The sequence below is a fragment of the Bacillus rossius genome, chromosome 5, assembly GCF_032445375.1.
Source record: "Bacillus rossius redtenbacheri isolate Brsri chromosome 5, Brsri_v3, whole genome shotgun sequence".
NCBI classification, from domain to species: Eukaryota; Metazoa; Arthropoda; class Insecta; order Phasmatodea; family Bacillidae; genus Bacillus; species Bacillus rossius.
In genome coordinates this window covers 61,984,285-62,003,845 of record NC_086333.1, presented here as the reverse complement: position 1 = coordinate 62,003,845, position 19,561 = coordinate 61,984,285, and the positions used below count along the sequence as shown (strand labels likewise).

At 41.1% G+C, this 19,561-nt stretch overlaps 2 protein-coding genes across 2 annotated transcripts in view; one reads left to right on the top strand and one right to left on the bottom strand.

Moving 5' to 3' along the window:
• LOC134531887 (uncharacterized) overlaps positions 1–19,561 on the bottom strand; it is a 347,014-nt gene that overhangs the window by 221,360 nt on the left and 106,093 nt on the right. The window lies entirely within an intron of this gene.
• The window catches only part of LOC134531886 (delta-sarcoglycan), a 140,082-nt gene that overhangs the window by 50,853 nt on the left and 69,668 nt on the right, over positions 1–19,561 (top strand). The window contains exon 3 of the mRNA XM_063367899.1: positions 7,361–7,616. Coding sequence (XP_063223969.1) covers positions 7,361–7,616 — 256 coding nt within the window. The remainder of the gene's footprint in view (positions 1–7,360; positions 7,617–19,561) is intronic.

Sequence of the window (19,561 nt, the reverse complement as noted above, 5' to 3'; positions counted from 1 at the left end):
AAGTAGACTCGAAGCACATTTAAATTTGCTTCACTTTGATGACTGGATGCTTCTGACACTTCCTTGACTACTCAGAACCGATTGTAAACTAGGAGGAGATTTGGTTACCCAATCACGCGTGACCCACAAAAGGACGTAACCTTTCCATCGACCAATGAGCACTCCAAAAATTATTTGTCACGTATAAGCCTGTTGGTTCTAGCGTGGACTGAAACGAATTGGGTGAAATAATCGCGGCTCTTATTATAATGAATCATTAATTTAATGAGCAATCATTCCAATTGCCTCGACAGTCGTGTTTGCCGATTTCCTTCGGTGCAAGCCCAGGGCCTTTGTCGTGATTCCGTCCGCGAACAGATGTGGGACTCGGTGCTTCGAAGCCCATTTAAACCTTAAATGATATGTCTTTCCAAGTCCCCGTTCATAAGAGTGTGACGTGAGACCTGCGAGTCTACCCTCTTAACCTTGAAAAACCCGACATTTTTAATTTATCTCAGCGAGCAAAAATTTCCGCAATTTTTTTTTAGAGCTTAGTATTCGACAATTGTTTCTGTAAGGTACAGAACTGTTGAAACATTTTTCGACAGTAATGTGACCCACTGTACAAACTTAAAAAATAATAACATCATGTGTAAAATATTTAGAAGTCTCTATAGCGTGGTTGTTTAAAGTTTATGCTTTTCACCCAAAATTCCACCTTTTAAATCAGATGGTTTTATATATATTGCCGTGGTGTAAGATGTTTACGGCATAGAATTTACTTTTATATTGATAAAAAAAAGTGTTCAACAACTAAATGTTTTCACTAAAAATGATTTTTCTCGTATTGTAAACAGCTGTTCGCTGTACGTAATTTTATAAAATACTTTTATTATTTTATAATATGAGATTGGTTACATGATAATAATTTTTATTGGTTACAATGGTTTAAATTGATTTAATATATAATTTATTATTACGACACTCCCTTTAGACGAGTGAAATGCCTAAATTTGATTAATTTAAACCTGTAATTGATGACTTTGTTTATGGTAATGACATATATATAAGGTTTGCGTGAGTGTACTAATAAATACACATTTTAAATTCATTATTTTTTTAGATACCAAAAGTTTTTACATCACAAAATTTTCTGTCGGTCATAGCGGCAAGATTATAACTACGTAGTTAAAATAAGAATTTTTATTGATATCTACTGCAAAGTCACATATGATTTAAGGGAAACATTAAGATTATGACAAATAACACTCCTATATCAACTGAAAATTTTTCCTACATTAATATATGATTTGTGGTTTAATGCAAATTTATGTAAAATTTGTTTTAAATATTTTTACATAGAAAGATAAATAAAAAATAATTCTAAGTTTGAATAAATAATATAAAGCTTTTAATAACACAATATTTCTGGGCAAATGTGTGTCAAAACCAACCAAAACATACCACACCCAAATCTTATGTAGATTTAACTTATTATTCCAACTTTTAAATTCTCAAAAATCCGATCTCTTTCAATGACCTAATATCTTCTTCCAATAATCTGTTTTCTCACTCCAACCATCTCCGTCGCATTAAGTAATAATCTCAGTATTGAAAATAGCACTACAACGTCCACTGTTTAATTCATTGACAAAATTGCGGTTTTTTCACCATAAGAACTTTCTGTAACAATATTTTCTGCAGAAATCGGTACACATAGCACGCCTCCGCCTTTATGTGTTAACTTGTGTCGTGCCCACCGCTAAAACCCTCGGCTGTTGGTGGGCATGTTACAATATGAAATAAATAAATAAATAAATAAAAATAAATAAATGAATGCTTCAAACTGACTCTAGCTTTGTGCCCCTCCGCCATGCCATGACGTCATCGTTCTTACCCTTCCCCCTCCAAGTTCAAAACAACCATTACCATCGTAAAATTTCACCAGGGTGGGGCCCCCCTTTTCCTCGTACACACGCGCCACGACCAATCACAGTTTGCTTCAGGGACCAGTCGGCGAGTAAACCTAGGGTTTGTAAATACGCCTCTGGGAAGTCGACAGCTCGCAGAGATGAGCGCCACACCGGACAAATCCCGAGGCTCTCCGAAGTTTGCCGATCGCTCGTGATAAAACACCATATTGCATGGATTTGTGTGTTTTTATGGCCATAGAGTAATTTTAATAATGCTAACCCAACCTAAAGACCTAACCTTACCTACGCTACCGGAAAAAAATAGGAAATATTTGTTATGGTAGGAAATTCTTACCCAACGAGAATTCCCCAAAAGGCAGGACAACCGCAATACACGGGAGTCTAAGAGGTTGCATAACTCCTAGACCCCGGGTTTAAACCCGAGACTCGCAAGTCGACCGAGCCCCTAGCAACAAGGCAGTGAGCGCTGATTGGCTCAAGATGATGTCACTTCAAGTCTGTGCCCGATTGGCGCTTGATGGTGTCATGCTGGGTTCGCCGGGTATAAATACGGGTTTGTTAGCAAGCAGCCTTTTACCTCGGTAAACTTCGGAATTTATCGGGTTGTGGTTGTGGCTTTTCATCCATGTGAACTGTAGGTTATCCGAAAGGTTGCAGATAAGTGGACTGTTCTTTGCACGCGGACAAAGTTATCTGTGACCGACAGCCTACCAAAAAATAAATAAAAATATCAATTACTGGAGGGGGAAGTCTCTCGCCGGCACGTCTGGCTTCCGGGCCATTAGGCTCGCCTCGCCCGCGGCCGGAAGTAGGGGCCGCCACCGTCGAAGGTGGCCTCGCCGCACGCCGGTGTCGGCTCACGAAGGGGCGTGGGTGGGGGGTGAAGTCTGCGCAACGCCCCGTGTGTACACCCCGGGGTGTCCGCGGTCTCTGCCGGCCTGCGAGGGCGGAGCGCCTCGCGGCTTTCAGTGACACCCCGCCCCGTCGCAGCTCCAGGTCATGTCTCACATACACACCAGGCGCTCACTTCAGGGCTTCCCAAAACGTGTCCAGGTCGCAGACATCCTTAAGGCGTGGTCTCGCTCCAAATGTTGATATTTTTTTTTTGTGTAAACAACTTAGATCTCTGTACTCGGCACGTGAGTAGTATGTAATAGGGCATCCGAGCCCTGGCGCTGGCGCGTGTATTGTGATTGTCGGTCCGCCATCTTGGATTGTGACGTCACGGTGGCCATCTTGGACTCAAAATTTCCTCAAAATTCGTCATTCGGATGCCATATTACATACTTGGATGGTAGGAGTAATTTAGTGAATGCGACGGAAGTCGATGAACGGAAATGTAAGATAAATATGGCTGACCCACGTGAAGCAACATAAACCAGTAAAGTGTTAATTTCGCAAACATAAGGATACATTACTAAACGTATTTGTGTGCAAAATGAAACTTTTTGATAATGAAGATTCCCCTGGAATTAGGTAAACTAAAAAAAAAAGGAATAGATAAAAGTAATCTCACGTTTTGAAATATCAAATAAAGCTGGCAGTACACTGCTTATAATACACATTCTGCTTGCAAATGAGTCAATGGACTCGGTAGCACAGAGGTAGTGCTGCTCCTGTTTTATCTCAAGGGACGTGGTTCAAATCTCGTCCCTGGTTTTCTACTTTTGTTAAAAATATTATAATAATGTTGAACCAGCTCTAGAAGTTTTGTAGTAAGTATTTACAGACTGATTTCAATCGGTAAAGGAAAAACAAATATACAAACAAATTTAGTTTTAAAACGGTTATAAAATGTTTCAGGTAAATATTTGAGTAATGCCATATAAGTATAACGTATAACTTAAGCGGAAACTTTAAGAATTAACTGTTTCGTGAATTTTAACAAGATGAAGAGTATTTTAATAAAATTCAATGTCTTAAATCAAGTTCAACTAATTTTCGCTTTTGTTGAAGTCGTTTCTAATAGTTTAAGGAAAGTATAAAATTAAAATTTAAGAAATATTACTCAAATAAAAGTTATACCGAAAAAAGAACAATTCAAAGTGGTACCCCCAATACGGACCAATATAAGGGTCACCACAAAAATCGTTTTAAAACCAACTTTATAACACACACCCACAAACTATAACGTCAGAATTTAAATGTTATTTTTCAATGGTATTTTAATTTTATAAATTTAATTTAGGTTAAATTTGTTAGTAAGGTTATTTTATAAATAAATAACTTTGGATGACAGCAAGATCTTACTGTTCTGTTGAGGAGACAGTGTAAGTTTATGCTCTCGGTCTTTGCCAGTTAATTTATTCGCACAGCTCATTAAATCGAGTGAGTATTGTGTGATACAAAAAAGCAAAAGCCACAACGCACTCTTTGGGAACCCCTGGGTTCCTTTATTTTCGTTTCGTTACAATTATTTCAAGGATTTTTCTGTAAATTTAATCGTTGTAATTTTTTGTATTTGTTTTTGTGTCTCTAATGTTTTCTACAGATATTTATATTGTGCTTAACGATCGCGCCTAAGATCATTTTTATTAAAATTTGTGTAAGATTTAAAATATATGTAAGGGTGGTATTCGGTAAAAAAAATTTTTTGAAATAAATTAAAAAGTAAAACTAAAAACTATAAATAAATAAAGTCACCAAACTGGCGTATAATATCGAGCCGTAAAATGTTATTTACTGAAATCATTTGCTTTCTTAATTTGGTCAATTTTGCTTACGAATTAACTTTTATTTATTGAGAAAATTTCGTAAGAAACTCAGTAGTGATTTTACTAGGTAGAAAAGATTTTCTTTAAAGTTTTTAATAAATTGTTTAGTCCAATTTATAATTTAATGTTAGTGTGTACTGAGAGCATAGATTCAGAAAGTTGGGACGGTTAATGATTCTAGAAAATAGAATGAAAATTGTAACAAAAAAAATAAAGTTTTTAAAAAACTATATTATTAATTTCCTTAAATTATCCAGTCTTTTCATTATCATAATGAATTGTCAATAGTTTGCGTAACACAAAAGAGATAAATACAATAGATGAAAAACATTTAATATTATAAAAATTTTATTTTAATAAAATTAAAAATGTCCTTAATGTGATTAGCATAAACACCCACAAGAGAACTACGTGTAAATAATGTGTGGCTGCTGGAAATACTCAAAGTGAATGAGGATGGTGTCTCATAAGGTAATGTGAACGCTCCTGTATTTCGTGTGACTTAATTTATATTGCCCTGAGAGGTTTTTGAAACTCAATTTACATCACCACTCTTTATTTGCCAAATAATTTTTTTTACAGAATAAGGTTGAACACGCTGTTAGTAACATTGTCATTATTAGTAGACTGGTAGTAAAATGAATTATGTTTTAACTTTAATAAGAAATTAAGTTTGACAAACACATACATGTGGGCTATTTATATATTCTGACTTTAGAGATAAGTATTTATTTAAATGTTATGCCAAGATGGGTTTTCAAACAGAAATAGTTTTGATTAAATTCTTAGCTACCTGTTACTTCTTTTTCTGTGTCGGGCATTAATTCACTCCAACCCTGCAGCGTCTATCTGCGGGTGCTGCGAACGTATTTCACTGGTAAACTACCCGCGAAGATATCTGAATACAATCTCACTCTGCTCTCTCTCTCTCTCTGTTTTACTCCTAACCTACCCTTTACCATGGCACGTCTCTCTCTCTTCTTCACCGGCTGAGACTCTTCAGAAAATGGGAAGTGGCGGAGAACAACCTCATATTTCACTCAGTTACGCGGAGCGAAACGGGTGTGTGTGTGGGTTGTGAGGGGGGAGAGAGAGAGAGTTGGGAAAAGCGAGGTGGCACAGACACTTTTCGGTGACGTCAAAGAAGATAAACGTAAAGCCCCTTGCCTCCTCTTCTCCACGTCCCAGGGTGGCTGGAATTAACTACCCTTCCGCAGCGAGCCCTGTTTCCCGCCGCCGCCGGCCGTCGGGGGGCGCGGTGGTGTTTGAACTAATTGTTTGGATCGGGAGGGGACCAGGCGACGTGACTAACTGCTTCCCTGCCGTCCGGAGACCCCTTCTGACCCCCGGCAAGAGACAGCGTCGCGACGGAACAACGTCACTGCCGAACCTCGCAATAGTCTTCACGGCGAATGTCCGATCAGGGGCAGAGTCGTGGCGACGGTTTTGTTCAAAACGGGTGTCCAGTAAAGCCATTCTTACGACTAAGTGTTATTTGTAATTGAATTTTTTTAAAAACACATTGATTTATCACACTAAAATCACAGGCAATAGTGTACTTTTAGAACTCCAACGTATACACGTAATAATTTAGGTAAATTTTTTTTACTTGAGAAAAGAAAACTTTACATTCTATATTTGAGTTTTTATTTAATTACTTTAAAATTTATTTTTATGACAAATACTTGATAATTTTTTTAAAAAATAAATTATACTCACATTAATGTCAGGTTTGTATGAAATACATGCTTACGTTAATTCCTGTCCCAATCGGCATTAAATATAGACTACTTTGGAACACAATTCTTGCCGCTTCTGTGTATGAGGCATAGTGGACTAAATTGGAGATTATATCCGTATTGTATACTACCAATGAGAACAATATCCTCCCAAAATAATTTCTATTTTTTATTAAATGTTTTATTAAATTATTATTTTTTAATATTATTTTTTTCTATTTTTTATTAAATTTTTTTTATTAATTGCTAGTCACTGTCAGAGTCAGTCAGGAGGATACATAAAATATAGACAAACTGGAATGGGACAGGGCCAGCAACCGAAAAAGACGCCATATTGGTTGCAACAGTTCATATTTGTTTCATGGTGGTACACGTATACCTGACTAAATATTCAACGGTGACTTAAGGGGCCCGCCTAGTCAAGGATATATTTTTTTATTAGTAAGGCAGGATGATAAGCCCGACGCCTAATTATGATTCCAGCACTGTATCGCTTCTAAGAACAATGCTCTGAAGTAACGCGCAGTCTTCTTGTCTCTATGAAATTTGAGCGGTAACCGTAAAATTATGTGGCGGAGAAATGTCTATAAAAGTGTATTGCAAGTCCCTTCAGTGGTTTCAAGAATCTGTACAGGTTGTTTGATGCCCTAGGGTTATTCTGTAAGCATTTTTCTCTGTAAATATTCAGTTTGAAAAAATAAATATGGAAACAGAATTCTCATCCACCCTCAGCGTATTCCTAAATGATTTTCGTAAACATTACGCACTCGGATATCTTGAGCAGTTTCCAAAACAATTGGTTCCTTCTGAAACTTTGCATACGGTGTGTGTACCAAGGTAGGCAGGGCTCTCATTGGAAAAGCTTGAAGATGATGGTGCTCATGCCGTGCCCTGTCGTATCACCAGAATTGGTTAGAATATTAGATGATGAGTTGTTTAGGAAGCAACAGGTTGTTGTAGAGATGGGAGTGACGGTGGAAGGTGCCGGTTGCAGGATGGGCCGCGCGGAGTCGCTGGCCTCGGACTGGGCGGACGACGGCGGCGCCGCGACGCCGAACCACCAGCACAGCAACCACCACGACAACCACCACCACCACCCGCCGTCCAGCGGCTCCGGCTGCAGGTTCAAGGTCGGCATCTACGGCTGGAGGAAGCGCTGCCTGTACCTGCTCATCCTCGCGCTCATGGTGATGGTCATCGTCAACCTGGCGCTCACGCTCTGGGTGCTCAAGGTCATGGAGTTCTCGTCGGTGAGTTGCTTCCCCCACCAGAGCTGGTGAATCGGCGAGAAGGGCAGTCTGTTTTAGAAAACTGTTGTGTTTGTTTCGTCTTTTCTTTTTGTCGTGTTTTTGTTTCGTTTTGACTGTTATGCTGAATTTTTTTGGGTTTAATATTTTTGTGCTGTCATTATTTGAGGGTTTTTTTCGTTCTATTCTGTTTTTGGAAAACTATTATGTTTTGTTTTGTCTTTTCGTTTAACTGTGTTTTTGTCTCATTTCAACTGTTGTGCTGAATTTTTTGGGTTCGGTATTTTTGTGCTGTCATCATTTGTGGGGGTTTTTTCGTTCTGTTAGTCCATTTTTTCTTTGTTTTTCTTTGTTTGTTGACCATATTCCTGTTGTGGAGTATTGTGTGGTGTTTATATCCTGACTACAGCAATTTTTTGCTTAGTTTGTGTTTTTGTCATTTTTTTTGTAGTTTTCTTCTACAGACATACATGTGCTTAGCAATGGCGTATGTCCATAAGCTTACATCAAGTCACCCAGGATCATGGAGTTCTCTACCTTGAGGTCTCCCCATAGAGTTGATGAATTTTTCAGGAAATTGCATGCAGTGACATAGTTGGAGTCACATTTTACGTCGCTATTGCCCTGTTAAAACACCCAGGGTCACTGCATGAGTAGGAGGGGGAGGGGGGGCAAGTTCACGGACTTCTTTACAGCGAGTTCTCCTAATAAAAGATGTGGGATTCATCAAGAGATATCATGTTGCGATATGGTTGAAATCACTTTTTGCTTCAACATTGTCATGTTGAAACACCCAGAGGCACCAAATGAGGAGGAGGGTGGGGGATTTCTTTATCGCGAGTTCTACTAATAATATTTGGGAATTCCTCCAGAGAGGTCATGCTGCGACGTAGTTTAAGTCCCTTTTCCACTCGTCATTGTCATGTTGCACCCAGGGCCATGGAGTTCTTTACCTCGAGTCCTCCCCACGAAGATGGATAATTTTCCATGAGAGAGCATGCTGCGACAGAATGTAGGTCACTGTCACCATGTTGCAACACCCTAGACCACCCGGGATGGGTGGGAAATTGGGGAAAATGATGTAAACTACTGTGTTGGTATAGAATTTAATTTAATCTACTGAATAATTTGGAGTTCTAGCTTTTATGGAGTGCATCACTGGGATTTAAACTTCTTGTTAAGCAAATCTTCGTTCAGGTAAGAGCAAGGAGCTTATATATTTGTGACTGATAACATACATAATTATATCTTCGGTGGCCCTGGGAACACCCAAACATTGCAAAAATGGTTCTTGCTTGACCACTTCTGATGAGGGTTCATAAGTAAGAGTTAGAATTTTTATAGTTAAACAAAGCGAGTAAGATAAAATACAGTCCTTTGAAACTGTTTCTAAGTTGAAAAAAGATTACACTTCAGTGTGTCCCGCAAACATGGCACAGAACACCAACTTGACAAAAAGCGACTTTACGCAGTATCCAAATTGTAATGGTCCTCTCTATTTCTCCATTGCAGTGGGGCCAATAAATAATATCGTGGCAACCGCAATGCTTCTGTTTATTTGGACCTAACATCGCGTTTACATTAAGGTCATCTCAGAAGCACACATATATTCTGTGTCGTATAACTTGTCTCAAATTTGGTGGTTCTCAAAACTAGTATTAATTGTCTCTGTATACTTATACCACTTTTCAGTGGCGGTCTTGGACATCGCGGAACCCGGAACCACTTGCTGTTACGAGGGCATAGTATTTTGAAGAGAAGCCTCACTGGGAAGTGCCTGAGGGGTGTGTGTGATACCCCCCAGGCCCTCCCCTAGAAAATGTGATACAAAAACACTGAAAACAAAGTTTTTTTTTTTTTTTTTTTTTTTTATCCAACAATGAACTGAAATTTCTACAATGCTCGAGAAATTCTTGTATTCTCTCCTGGTAAATTATTTCCGGATCGGTTTTTAAATTAGGTACTACTTCAAAATTCCGGTGAAGTCGCGTTACTACGTGAGGCAATAAAATTTGAGAAAGATTTTCTTATACGAAATCATGATTTGGAAAAAAAAAATAATTGACCAATACTTTAAAATGCGTAGGTATTAAAAATAGATTATATTAAAATCAGCATGGTTTTGCTGAGTAGTATGCGACTATGTGGTACTCCAAGTAGTGATTCTGACATTTTGTGACAGGGTGTCTTTAGCCAAGTTAAGTGAGTAGTATAGGATAGCCGGAGCTAACCCAGGCGCCAGGCGGTGGATTGAAGATTGTCGGTCCGCCATCTTGGATTTGTGACGTCACGGTGGCAAAAATTCCTCAAAAATTCCTCAAAAATGCCTCAAAATGACTCAAAATTTCCCGTTTTAAGAAAAAAATTCCCGTTTTCGAGGGAAAAATTCCCGTTTCGAGGGAAAATTTCCCGTTTTAGTCCGTAAAAATCCCAGCGGCTAGAAATGTCCTTAAAGAGGCTTAAGCATCCTTAACTCAAGCCTCAGTTAAGCCTCTATCAGGACTTGACCTTGACCTTTGACCTTGACCCCGGCGACCATTTTGGATCCGCCATCTTAGATCCGCCATTGTGTTCTCGAACATTCCGTTGATGTGTTTTCCGCCATATTGGATGATGACGTCACCGTTGCAATTTTCGTTACGGTCGCCATCTTTAACTTTTTTATTTATTATCCGATTTTAATGAAAATTTTTTTAAAAATTATAAAAAAATTCACTTAATAAAATTTTAATCAAAAATATCGAAAAAAACATATATTTACGACACGGAGTTCGGAGTCCTCGGTTCGAACCCGACGAGTGCAAAAAAATTAAAAATGGCAACCGATCCTTCCCTCGTGGTGGATGCCGGCATACTGACTCCCACCACTTTTTATCATCATCTAGTATGACGTCATGGCCGCCATCTTCTCTTCGTCCGCTGGAGATCACCATCTTGTTTTCGTCCGCTAGAGTGCGCTGACGCCATGTTAGTTTAGTTCTTATCCGCTAGAGTGCAGTAATCATTTATTACTGTGACACCCGCCATCTTGAAATTTGGCCGCCATCTTGAAAATCCGTAATTTTAATGCTAGAGATTCGGGAAAAAGTTCAAAATTCATTAAATAAATTTGTAATCTATATACTGATTGAATAGATCGACTAAGGTCCTTGGTTCTATCCCTGACCGATACCAAACAACTTTAATACTTTAAAAAAGTACCACTAAAGTGACAGGTTTGAGAAAATAAAAACGCAGCAAGTTCCTTTAAAAAACTTTTATTACATACTACGCTACTACAAGTACAAAAAAAATACACAGACAAATTACTAAAGTCTTGTGGATTTCTCGACGTCTGCATCTGCCACCCACGTATTAAAGCGAGGTGGAAAGCCCCACCACTTGACGTAGGACAGTACATTTCTTCGTTTTATAATCTTCTCCACCAAGTACGTATCGGGATACAACGTAGGCTGAATCTCTTCGGCATAGAAGCCGCCATGGATAGGTTTGTGGTCCAAATCTTCGAGGTAGTAAGTCCTAGGCTCTGATTCACGAACATGTGTCACACGGAAAAGTTCGGGACTCCAGTTCGCAGTGAAACCTTTCTCGAAGATACCTTTCTGCTTGGAGATTCGCACAATGTCACCGACGTTAGCTTTACGCCTTCATGGATATTTCTTCTTCGTGTTGGAAAACACTGTTTGAAGCAAGCGATTGTCCGTTACGTCCTTTGGCTTCATTTTCGTGGTAGAATGCACCGTGGAATTATACTCGCACTTAACTTTCTCGATAGCATTTTTTATAATGATGATGTAAGCTATCGAGACGTGAAATTAGTTTATTACATTTTATACACTAAAATTGTATTCTTTGAGCATTATTCTGACAGCTGCTTCTTTCATGTCTGCGCGCATTCGTAGGTTTAGTAAAAGATGCGTCACAATATTTGCATTGATGCGCTGTACGCTCTTCATTAATTGATGTCTGGAATGCAGATGGTGAAACTTCAGCTGATGGTGGAACAGCACGTATCGTTGTCTCCTCTGCAGCAGGTATCGGGATCTCCGACGCCATCATCGTTGCTGCCATCGAGGTCCCCGCTGCTGATGGTAAACAGTCTATTCCGGTCGACATAACTAAATCTCACGAAACTTACTGGAGAGAGCACGTCCGTACTGCACCGCGGACAGAGGTGAACTGCGGGTCCAGTCGTCCGAACCTCGCTTATATACCCGTGGTCTACTGGTATACTACATGAGTCAAAATATCGTCTGTATTTAAAAAATTTTTATTAGGTACCTAAAAATTGTAGAAATAAAAAACACACGAGTTCAAGTTTTACACATTTATTTATAAAAAGTACACAAATACATATTAGGTTAAGGAATTAAGCATTTTCACAAGCAAAGTCTTTAATGCCGCACGAACTGACTCGTCGACTCCGGTTCCAAGTGGTTCGTTGACTCCGGTTCCAACTGGTTCGCCGGTCACGCGATCAGGAACACAGGTTTCCAGCTGGTCATCTTCTGCAACGTCGACAACTCCGACAAGACATGGTCGGTGACGTCTGTGACCACGTCTACGCCTGGGCTTTGGCTCAGTGCCAGTTGGGACAGATTCACTGCCTGAACTGCGACGATGAGACGCACACCGTTTGGACGTCTGCGTAGAAGCATCACAGGTCGCAACAGGTTGCAACACGTCCATGTTTGGTGTTGCACATGCAGACGAAGCGACTACCTCAGCGATGCTAGCAGGAAGGATTGTGTGTGGTCTCATGTGATAGACGGCACAGTTTCCAGGTTCGCAACAATCTACCAGCTGCTGAGTCGGTTCGTAGGACACAGGAAAGTGCGCAAACCGCCAATGCTGAGCGCCTCCATCACAGGTTTCTGTAGATGTACGTAGATACCCGGAATCCCAGTAGCTGTACTCGACACTGCTGAAGCTAGGTCTTGCGCACACGTACACGTTAGCAGGATGAAACGTAAACATCTTCTTGCAGGCCGAACGTCAACTGAAGGCACGTACGTAGGTACGCCATTTATATATATGCAGGCTCCTACTAACACTGTGTGTGCCATTTCTGCATTAACTGCGAGTTTGTACAGGCACAGACACGTTCAAACTTGTCACGTGGCTGCACGTCGTATATTGCACTAAGCTTGCGCAGGGAAGGACAGCCGTATTCGGTCTGTATATCAACAATTTCAGCTGCTCCGACGTCACACAGTTCTCGTAGCCATTTCTTCTGTTCAGGTCCGGCGACGTAGATTATTTCGTTTTGCAGTAGTAAATCTTCAGTAGTGTTTTTCACTTGGTGGTACGGAATTTTTCCTTCGTCCCACTCTAGTCCATGATAATATTTACATAGCCATTCATTCGACCGTTTACTTTTTTCGTCTAGTAGTTTCCACGGATACGGGGGGCGGAAGCTGCGGGTTCGAGTCCGGCCGTCGTGAGTGGCGCCAATTTCCTTGAGCACGAATCCGTTTTGGCTCTGGAAACCTTGCAGGTTGCAGTACATCTTGTGGCTAGCAATGCTCGGTAGTAACTAAATTATTATCGAAAACGAAACAGTATTTATGTCAGAATTTTCACAAGTTTGTCTCGACAATTGTACGATGCAAGCCGATCGTCAAGTATCAGACAAAAAGCATAGGTGTTTGGCGGAATATTTCCGCTAGTCGTTATCTCGATCCTACAGTCGATGATGTTTGAATTTATACGATCATCCTGTTTGGAAACGTCAAACACCATTAACGGTGCCTTGTTCTTGAAACTGTCGGGACTCAGTATCGGTGACTGTATCCGCCCGTAGTAAGCTTGCTGAAACTTGGCATACATTTGATATGCTAGAAGAAATCTTCCAGTTTCAAAATCCATGTTCATGTCAACGTACGGATAACTTTCGCTGTTTAAAAATATTTTTACATTACGTATTTGACAGTTATCGAATACGGAGCGACTTACTCCTGCATTGAGCTGTCTTCCGGTCTGAAGCCCAACGATGATGTATCTTGGTTTTTCCGTAGCGAAGCTGGACTTTACTATCCAATTGATACGCTGACTATGAGGCAAGCCGAGATAAGTTTCCAGGCTCCAGGATCGGAATGGCACATCGAAGTTCTTGCCATTTTCTATGTTCTTCAACATCTTGACTCGTTCAACGGTGCTCACTTGGATGTGGGGCAGCATCCACTCGATAGACTGTAGTGTTAGCGAGACATCTTGAGGGTTTTCTGCAGCGACGACGATTGCATTAATGTGCGTGTTGGCTAGAAGCAGTACGAGCTCTTGTTTCGAATTAATGATTATATGCTTGTAGTCCTCAGCGAATCCGAGAAGCATGGACAGAGGAACACAAACTTCGAACTTCCCTTCGGCATAAACCAGAAGCTTATATTCATCCTCGAGAGCCCAACCGGACATCTTTGCAGCAGACAGTACATTTGGCGTGAGCGAAAGGTAATTTTTCATAGCAGATGTTATGCCTACATCTCTCGTCTGGTCTACCTCGACGCCATTGAGTACATATGTAATGCGCTCGATTAGGTGAAGAATACCATTGCAGGATATTGATGTCGTTGTCGGGTGCGTACCATCCGCTTTTGTCAGCGTGCCTCTTATACGTAGAAATGACTGCGAAGGTAAAGTACAAATATCTTGGGGGTGTACAGCAATGCTTACTTCCGATGGTAGTGCGTACGGTCCGAGCAGGAAAGGCTGGTACTCGTGCAATTCCATTTTCGTAATGCTGTCATCAAAAATGACCGGATCTTCCACGTTGAGGATTTCGTCTTCCATATTTATTCGGCACTTGTCCAATACTAAGGAGATACTTTATGTTGTCAGGTGTTAACGCACCGATGTCTGGTAGAGAACTGTTTTTATTCACGACATTACGATTTCTTTTATTATTGTTCGGTGTTACGAACTTTATGCCCATCGCTTCAAGTGCAGACGTAATGTAATTTCCTCGTCTTGAAAATTCACCAATCGTCCTCGCTGGTCAACGATTCGGACGACGACTTCGTGTGCGCACTTCACGACGACTGGAACGTAAATGATACTTTGCGGTACTTCTACCAGTTTATATCCTGGCGGGACCATCGGCGAAAACTCGTGCAGCATGTTGCTTAGTCTTCCGTTGAGATACGTTCCACTTGCCAAATTACAGTTTATTCTTATGACATTCACAGGCAAAATGTTTACTGCGCGCGTAGATTCGTACGTTCTTCCTGTACCATACACCTTTGATTCGAATCCGAGCATCGTACCTATGGTCCCAGGTTTCGTAAAGTCGACATTTTCACTGCATGTTAGAATGCTTTTTTGAGTGTTTGGATTTCCACGCAGTTGAAAGTCTACATCCTGTGGTAACATATCCCTGATGTAATTTGCAATGTCATCTATTTCGTAAGAGCCAACAGGTAACCGTATTTCATGAGCGGTCCCATCGCTTTTCAGGAAGCAGATCTTGCAGTTTTCCTCGTCGATATTAGGTATGGCATTATACCTTTGAAAATCTACGAGTCCGATACACCATTCTCCGTCTAAATCCAGAGGCGGGAAATGAACCGCCCGCAGCTCAGATGCGTGACCTGTCAAGGTAAGTGTTATCGACATGACTAATAAATTATCGTCACTGCACTACCTTTAAGTAGCAATTTTTATTTGTCAGCTAATTTTTGTTTGTTAAAAAGCGAAGACACAAGTGTCCGCAGTTTGTTTGATTAGACCTCTGTTCCGTTTCATAATTGTAAAACAACGTAGTGGTCCAACCCAGGTACAACCTAAGTTCTGGCGGAGGTTGTACATTTCCAAAACTATCGTAGTACTCGGCCATGTTTCCAGTCTTTACATAGGCCACCCAGTGCGTGCCGCGACCCGCCGACGTGTCTAAATTAATTATGACGCGCTCACGTGTCTTTGGCTTGCTGGGCAAAGTGTCTCGCATAAACACGCCGCGGAAATTTGCTATTTTAAGTTTGCGTGCGTACTTTATTAAATCTACGTTGGTGAGCGGTCGTTTCGGCAAAGAACTTAGGATTTTCTCTTTACTCGTTTCTTTTTCATGCCTCGGCCTGATTTGTGCGGCCGTAAGTACAGTCCTGCGCCGTTTTTTTTACCGATGGCAATGGCTTCCATGCTGGCATTATGTCGCTGTGCTTCTTTTAACTGCTTGCGCTCATTCTTCGAAGTGTTGACTGCCCGCACTATACCGCTCGTTGCACCGATGAGGCCGCCGAGAGCACCCAATGCAGGCAAAAGCAAAGGAAGAAATCCTCCTATAATCTTCTTGTCGAGAGTCTGTAGTTTTTGCTTGGCTTTTTGCACGCTTGCACCGATCTTGCGTTTGGTCTTGCGTGAGTTAGTCTTTGACTTGATGGAGCTGGTTCGACGAGCACCCAGTCCTAATTTCGTCTTTGCCTTCATGATTTTGGAAACGCCCCACACTGCGATTTTCTCTCCAAGTCCCGCGTCCGACGATTTGCTTATATCTTCGGCTTCCTGTGCCAATATCTGATCTGCTCTGTGCCTGGATTCCAGATCCTTGCTTAATGAATATGCGATATCGTGCTGCTTGCACTTTTCGTCCAGAGAATTAATTCCCACGTCACCGCGAGCTAACCTTTTCGCTAGTTTAGTCCCGGGGCCGCAAAATCTGTAGCCGGGAATGTGTAGCTCGAATGGTAGGTTGTTTATCAGCGAGTTTACGAGTCCCGCGCCGATGTGTTTTTTGTTCTTACCTCTTCGAGTCATTACGCACAACTGACCAGAAAGTATAAATACGCTTCTTTTATACAATTACTTTAGTACAATGCAGGTCGTCAAGCAAGACGTGTGTTTGCCCGTGCGCATTACGCAAGACGATGTATTTAGTGCGCGTGAATCACGACATGGCTTACTGTTGCCTTCTGCCGTACGATGCATAATGGCGGGTCCGTCCAACTGTGGCAAGACGTGTGTTTTACTGAGTTTACTGGAGGAGCCAAACGGTCTTCGGTTCGAGAACGTTTACTTGTATTCCAAGTCGTTGCAACAGCCAAAGTACCAGCGCTTGGCCGCTGTTCTACAATCTGTGGATGGTCTGGAGTATTTTCCGTTTAGTGATAATACCGATGTTGTACCTCCAAACGAAGCAAAGCCTAATTCCGTGTTTGTGTTCGACGATGTAATGTGCGAGAAACAAGGCATAATAAAAGAGTACTTTTCCATGGGCAGACATGCCAAGGTAGACTGCGTTTACCTGTGTCAGACGTACGGTCGTATTCCAAAACATCTCCTACGAGACAACGCGAATGTCATAGTTTTGTTTCGCATGGACGAACTTAATTTTTGCCACGCTTACGACGATCACGTAAACACCGACATGACGTTTCAGGAATTCAAAGACATGTGCTCCTTGTGTTGGAAAGAAGAACACGGATTCCTAGTTATAGTCAAAGACTGGCCGCTATATAAGGGCAGGTACAGACAGGGTTTCGATCAGTTTATCGCCAAACATGAGTCATAGCATTTCGAAATTCGGCCGTAGCAGTCGAGACTTAGGTACTGCTCTCAAGTCTCATGACGACGTTATCCGCAAATACATTTCGCTACTGGCTCAAAAAGTAGACGGGGTGAAAAAGGAATTACTTGAGTACCTCGTAGCCATAGACCAGCGCGTGGAAGCTTCGGATTCTCGCATTCGCGACATGATCGAAGTATCGAATGCACAAAGACGTGACGATCTGAGGACTTTTCAAAGTAGTCTGAAAGCATCACTATCTCAATCGTCAACAAATTCAGATTTGGCCAAACACAAGAAAGAAGTTTCTGCGAACGAATAAAAAAGTATATAAGGAGGTCTTGCAATAAGTTTTCAGCCAGTACAATGTCGGACCTGGCCAGTGACCTTCATCGAGCTATACAGTCTGTTCGCGAAAAATATCTACTTGCTAGACGAACCAGACTTGCACGTGAGATGGAAAATGAGGAGATATTTAAAACAATCACTAGTCGCCTCGACGAACTTAAAAACAAGGAAGAACCAGCCTTCATTGTGAAGACAGAAGTTGAAGATGAAATGCCGACTGTAAAGAAGAGAAAGTATGAACCAGATCGAGAAGAAGAGGACTTAACAAGTACAGAGTCCATGCACAAGAAAAAAATACCGAAAAAGGGACATCAAGTTAATGCAATGGTCCGACCATACCTGATATCGTTTACGAGCCGGAATAATGACACGACCTACGGAGTGTACAGAAAACATAATAAGTGGTTCCTCGGTGCTAAAGAAATAGACTTTCTACCAGGAAACATCGTGCGCGTAGCAGAGTTCAAAACGCGCGGGACTCCGGGTCTGTACGAATTGCTGTTTCGCAGGGAGCCTAAAGGATATTCTCACAACGACTTACAAGAGTACAAAAAACTGCTAGAGCTAACCAATGCACATTTTCGCGATAACGATCCAGATAGTGGTGTATATAAAGACGTAGATCATGAAAAAATCGACATTCTCGCAAATCTCTTCAGTGAATTAACAATACATGGCGAAGGTTTAAAAAAGCTAGAAAGTGGTCAGATATTTGACTATGTATATTGGGACGATTCTAATGAATTAGTTGATCGCCTTAGAATTCTACATGCTTCGCTTAGTGTAGGAAACTATTCGCACATCAACGAAATAGTCTCCATACTTGAAGAACTGAAGGAAGCCGGCTACATACAATGAGTCGAACCGGAATCGCTCGCGAACTTCATGCTCCTGCTAGACGAAAATACCTTCGTCGCAAAGTCATAGTTCGTGGAATTGACGATTTATTCCAGGCGGACCTTGTTGAGATGATACCGTATTCCCGATTGAATAAAGGTTTCAAGTACATGTTGACAGTCATCGATGTTTATAGCAAGTTCGCTTGGGCGAGACCTGTCAAATCAAAGACTGCAACTGAAGTAGCCAAGGCCATGAACAATATTTTGCGTGATGGACGTGTACCGTCGCACCTGCAAACGGACCTCGGGAAAGAATTCTACAATGCAACCTTCAAGGCTTTGATGAAGAAGTATGGCATCAAACACTACTCTACATTTAGTAACGTCAAAGCCTCCGTTGTCGAAAGGTTTAACAGAACTTTGCGTTCCAAGATGTGGCGGCAGTTCACGGCTAACGGAAATTACAAGTGGCTTGACATCTTGCCGAAACTAATAAGCGAGTATAATTCCACGGTGCATTCTACCACGAAAATGAAGCCAAAGGACGTAACGGACAATCGCTTGCTTCAAACAGTGTTTTCCAACACGAAGAAGAAAGATCCACGAAAGCGTAAAGCTAACGTCGGTGACATTGTGCGAATCTCCAAGCAGAAAGGTATCTTCGAGAAAGGTTTCACTGCGAACTGGAGTCCCGAACTTTTCCGTGTGACACATGTTCGTGAATCAGAGCCTAGGACCTACTACCTCGAAGATTTGGACCACAAACCTATCCATGGCGGCTTCAATGCCGAAGAGATTCAGCCTACGTTGTATCCCGATATGTACTTGGTGGAGAAGATTATAAAACGAAGAAATGTACTGTCCTACGTCAAGTGGTGGGGCTTTCCACCTCGCTTTAATACGTGGGTGGCAGATGCAGACGTCGAGAAATCCACAAGACTTTAGTAATTTGTCTGTGTATTTTTTTGTACTTGTAGTAGCGTAGTATGTAATAAAAGTTTTTTAAAGGAACTTGCTGCGTTTTTATTTTCTCAAACCTGTCACTTTAGTGGTACTTTTTTAAAGTATTAAAGTCGTTTGGTATCGGTCAGGGATAGAACCAAGGACCTTAGTCGATCTATTCAATCAGTATATAGATTACAAATTTATTTAATGAATTTTGAACTTTTTCCCGAATCTCTAGCATTAAAATTACGGATTTTCAAGATGGCGGCCAAATTTCAAGATGGCGGGTGTCACAGTAATAAATGATTACTGCACTCTAG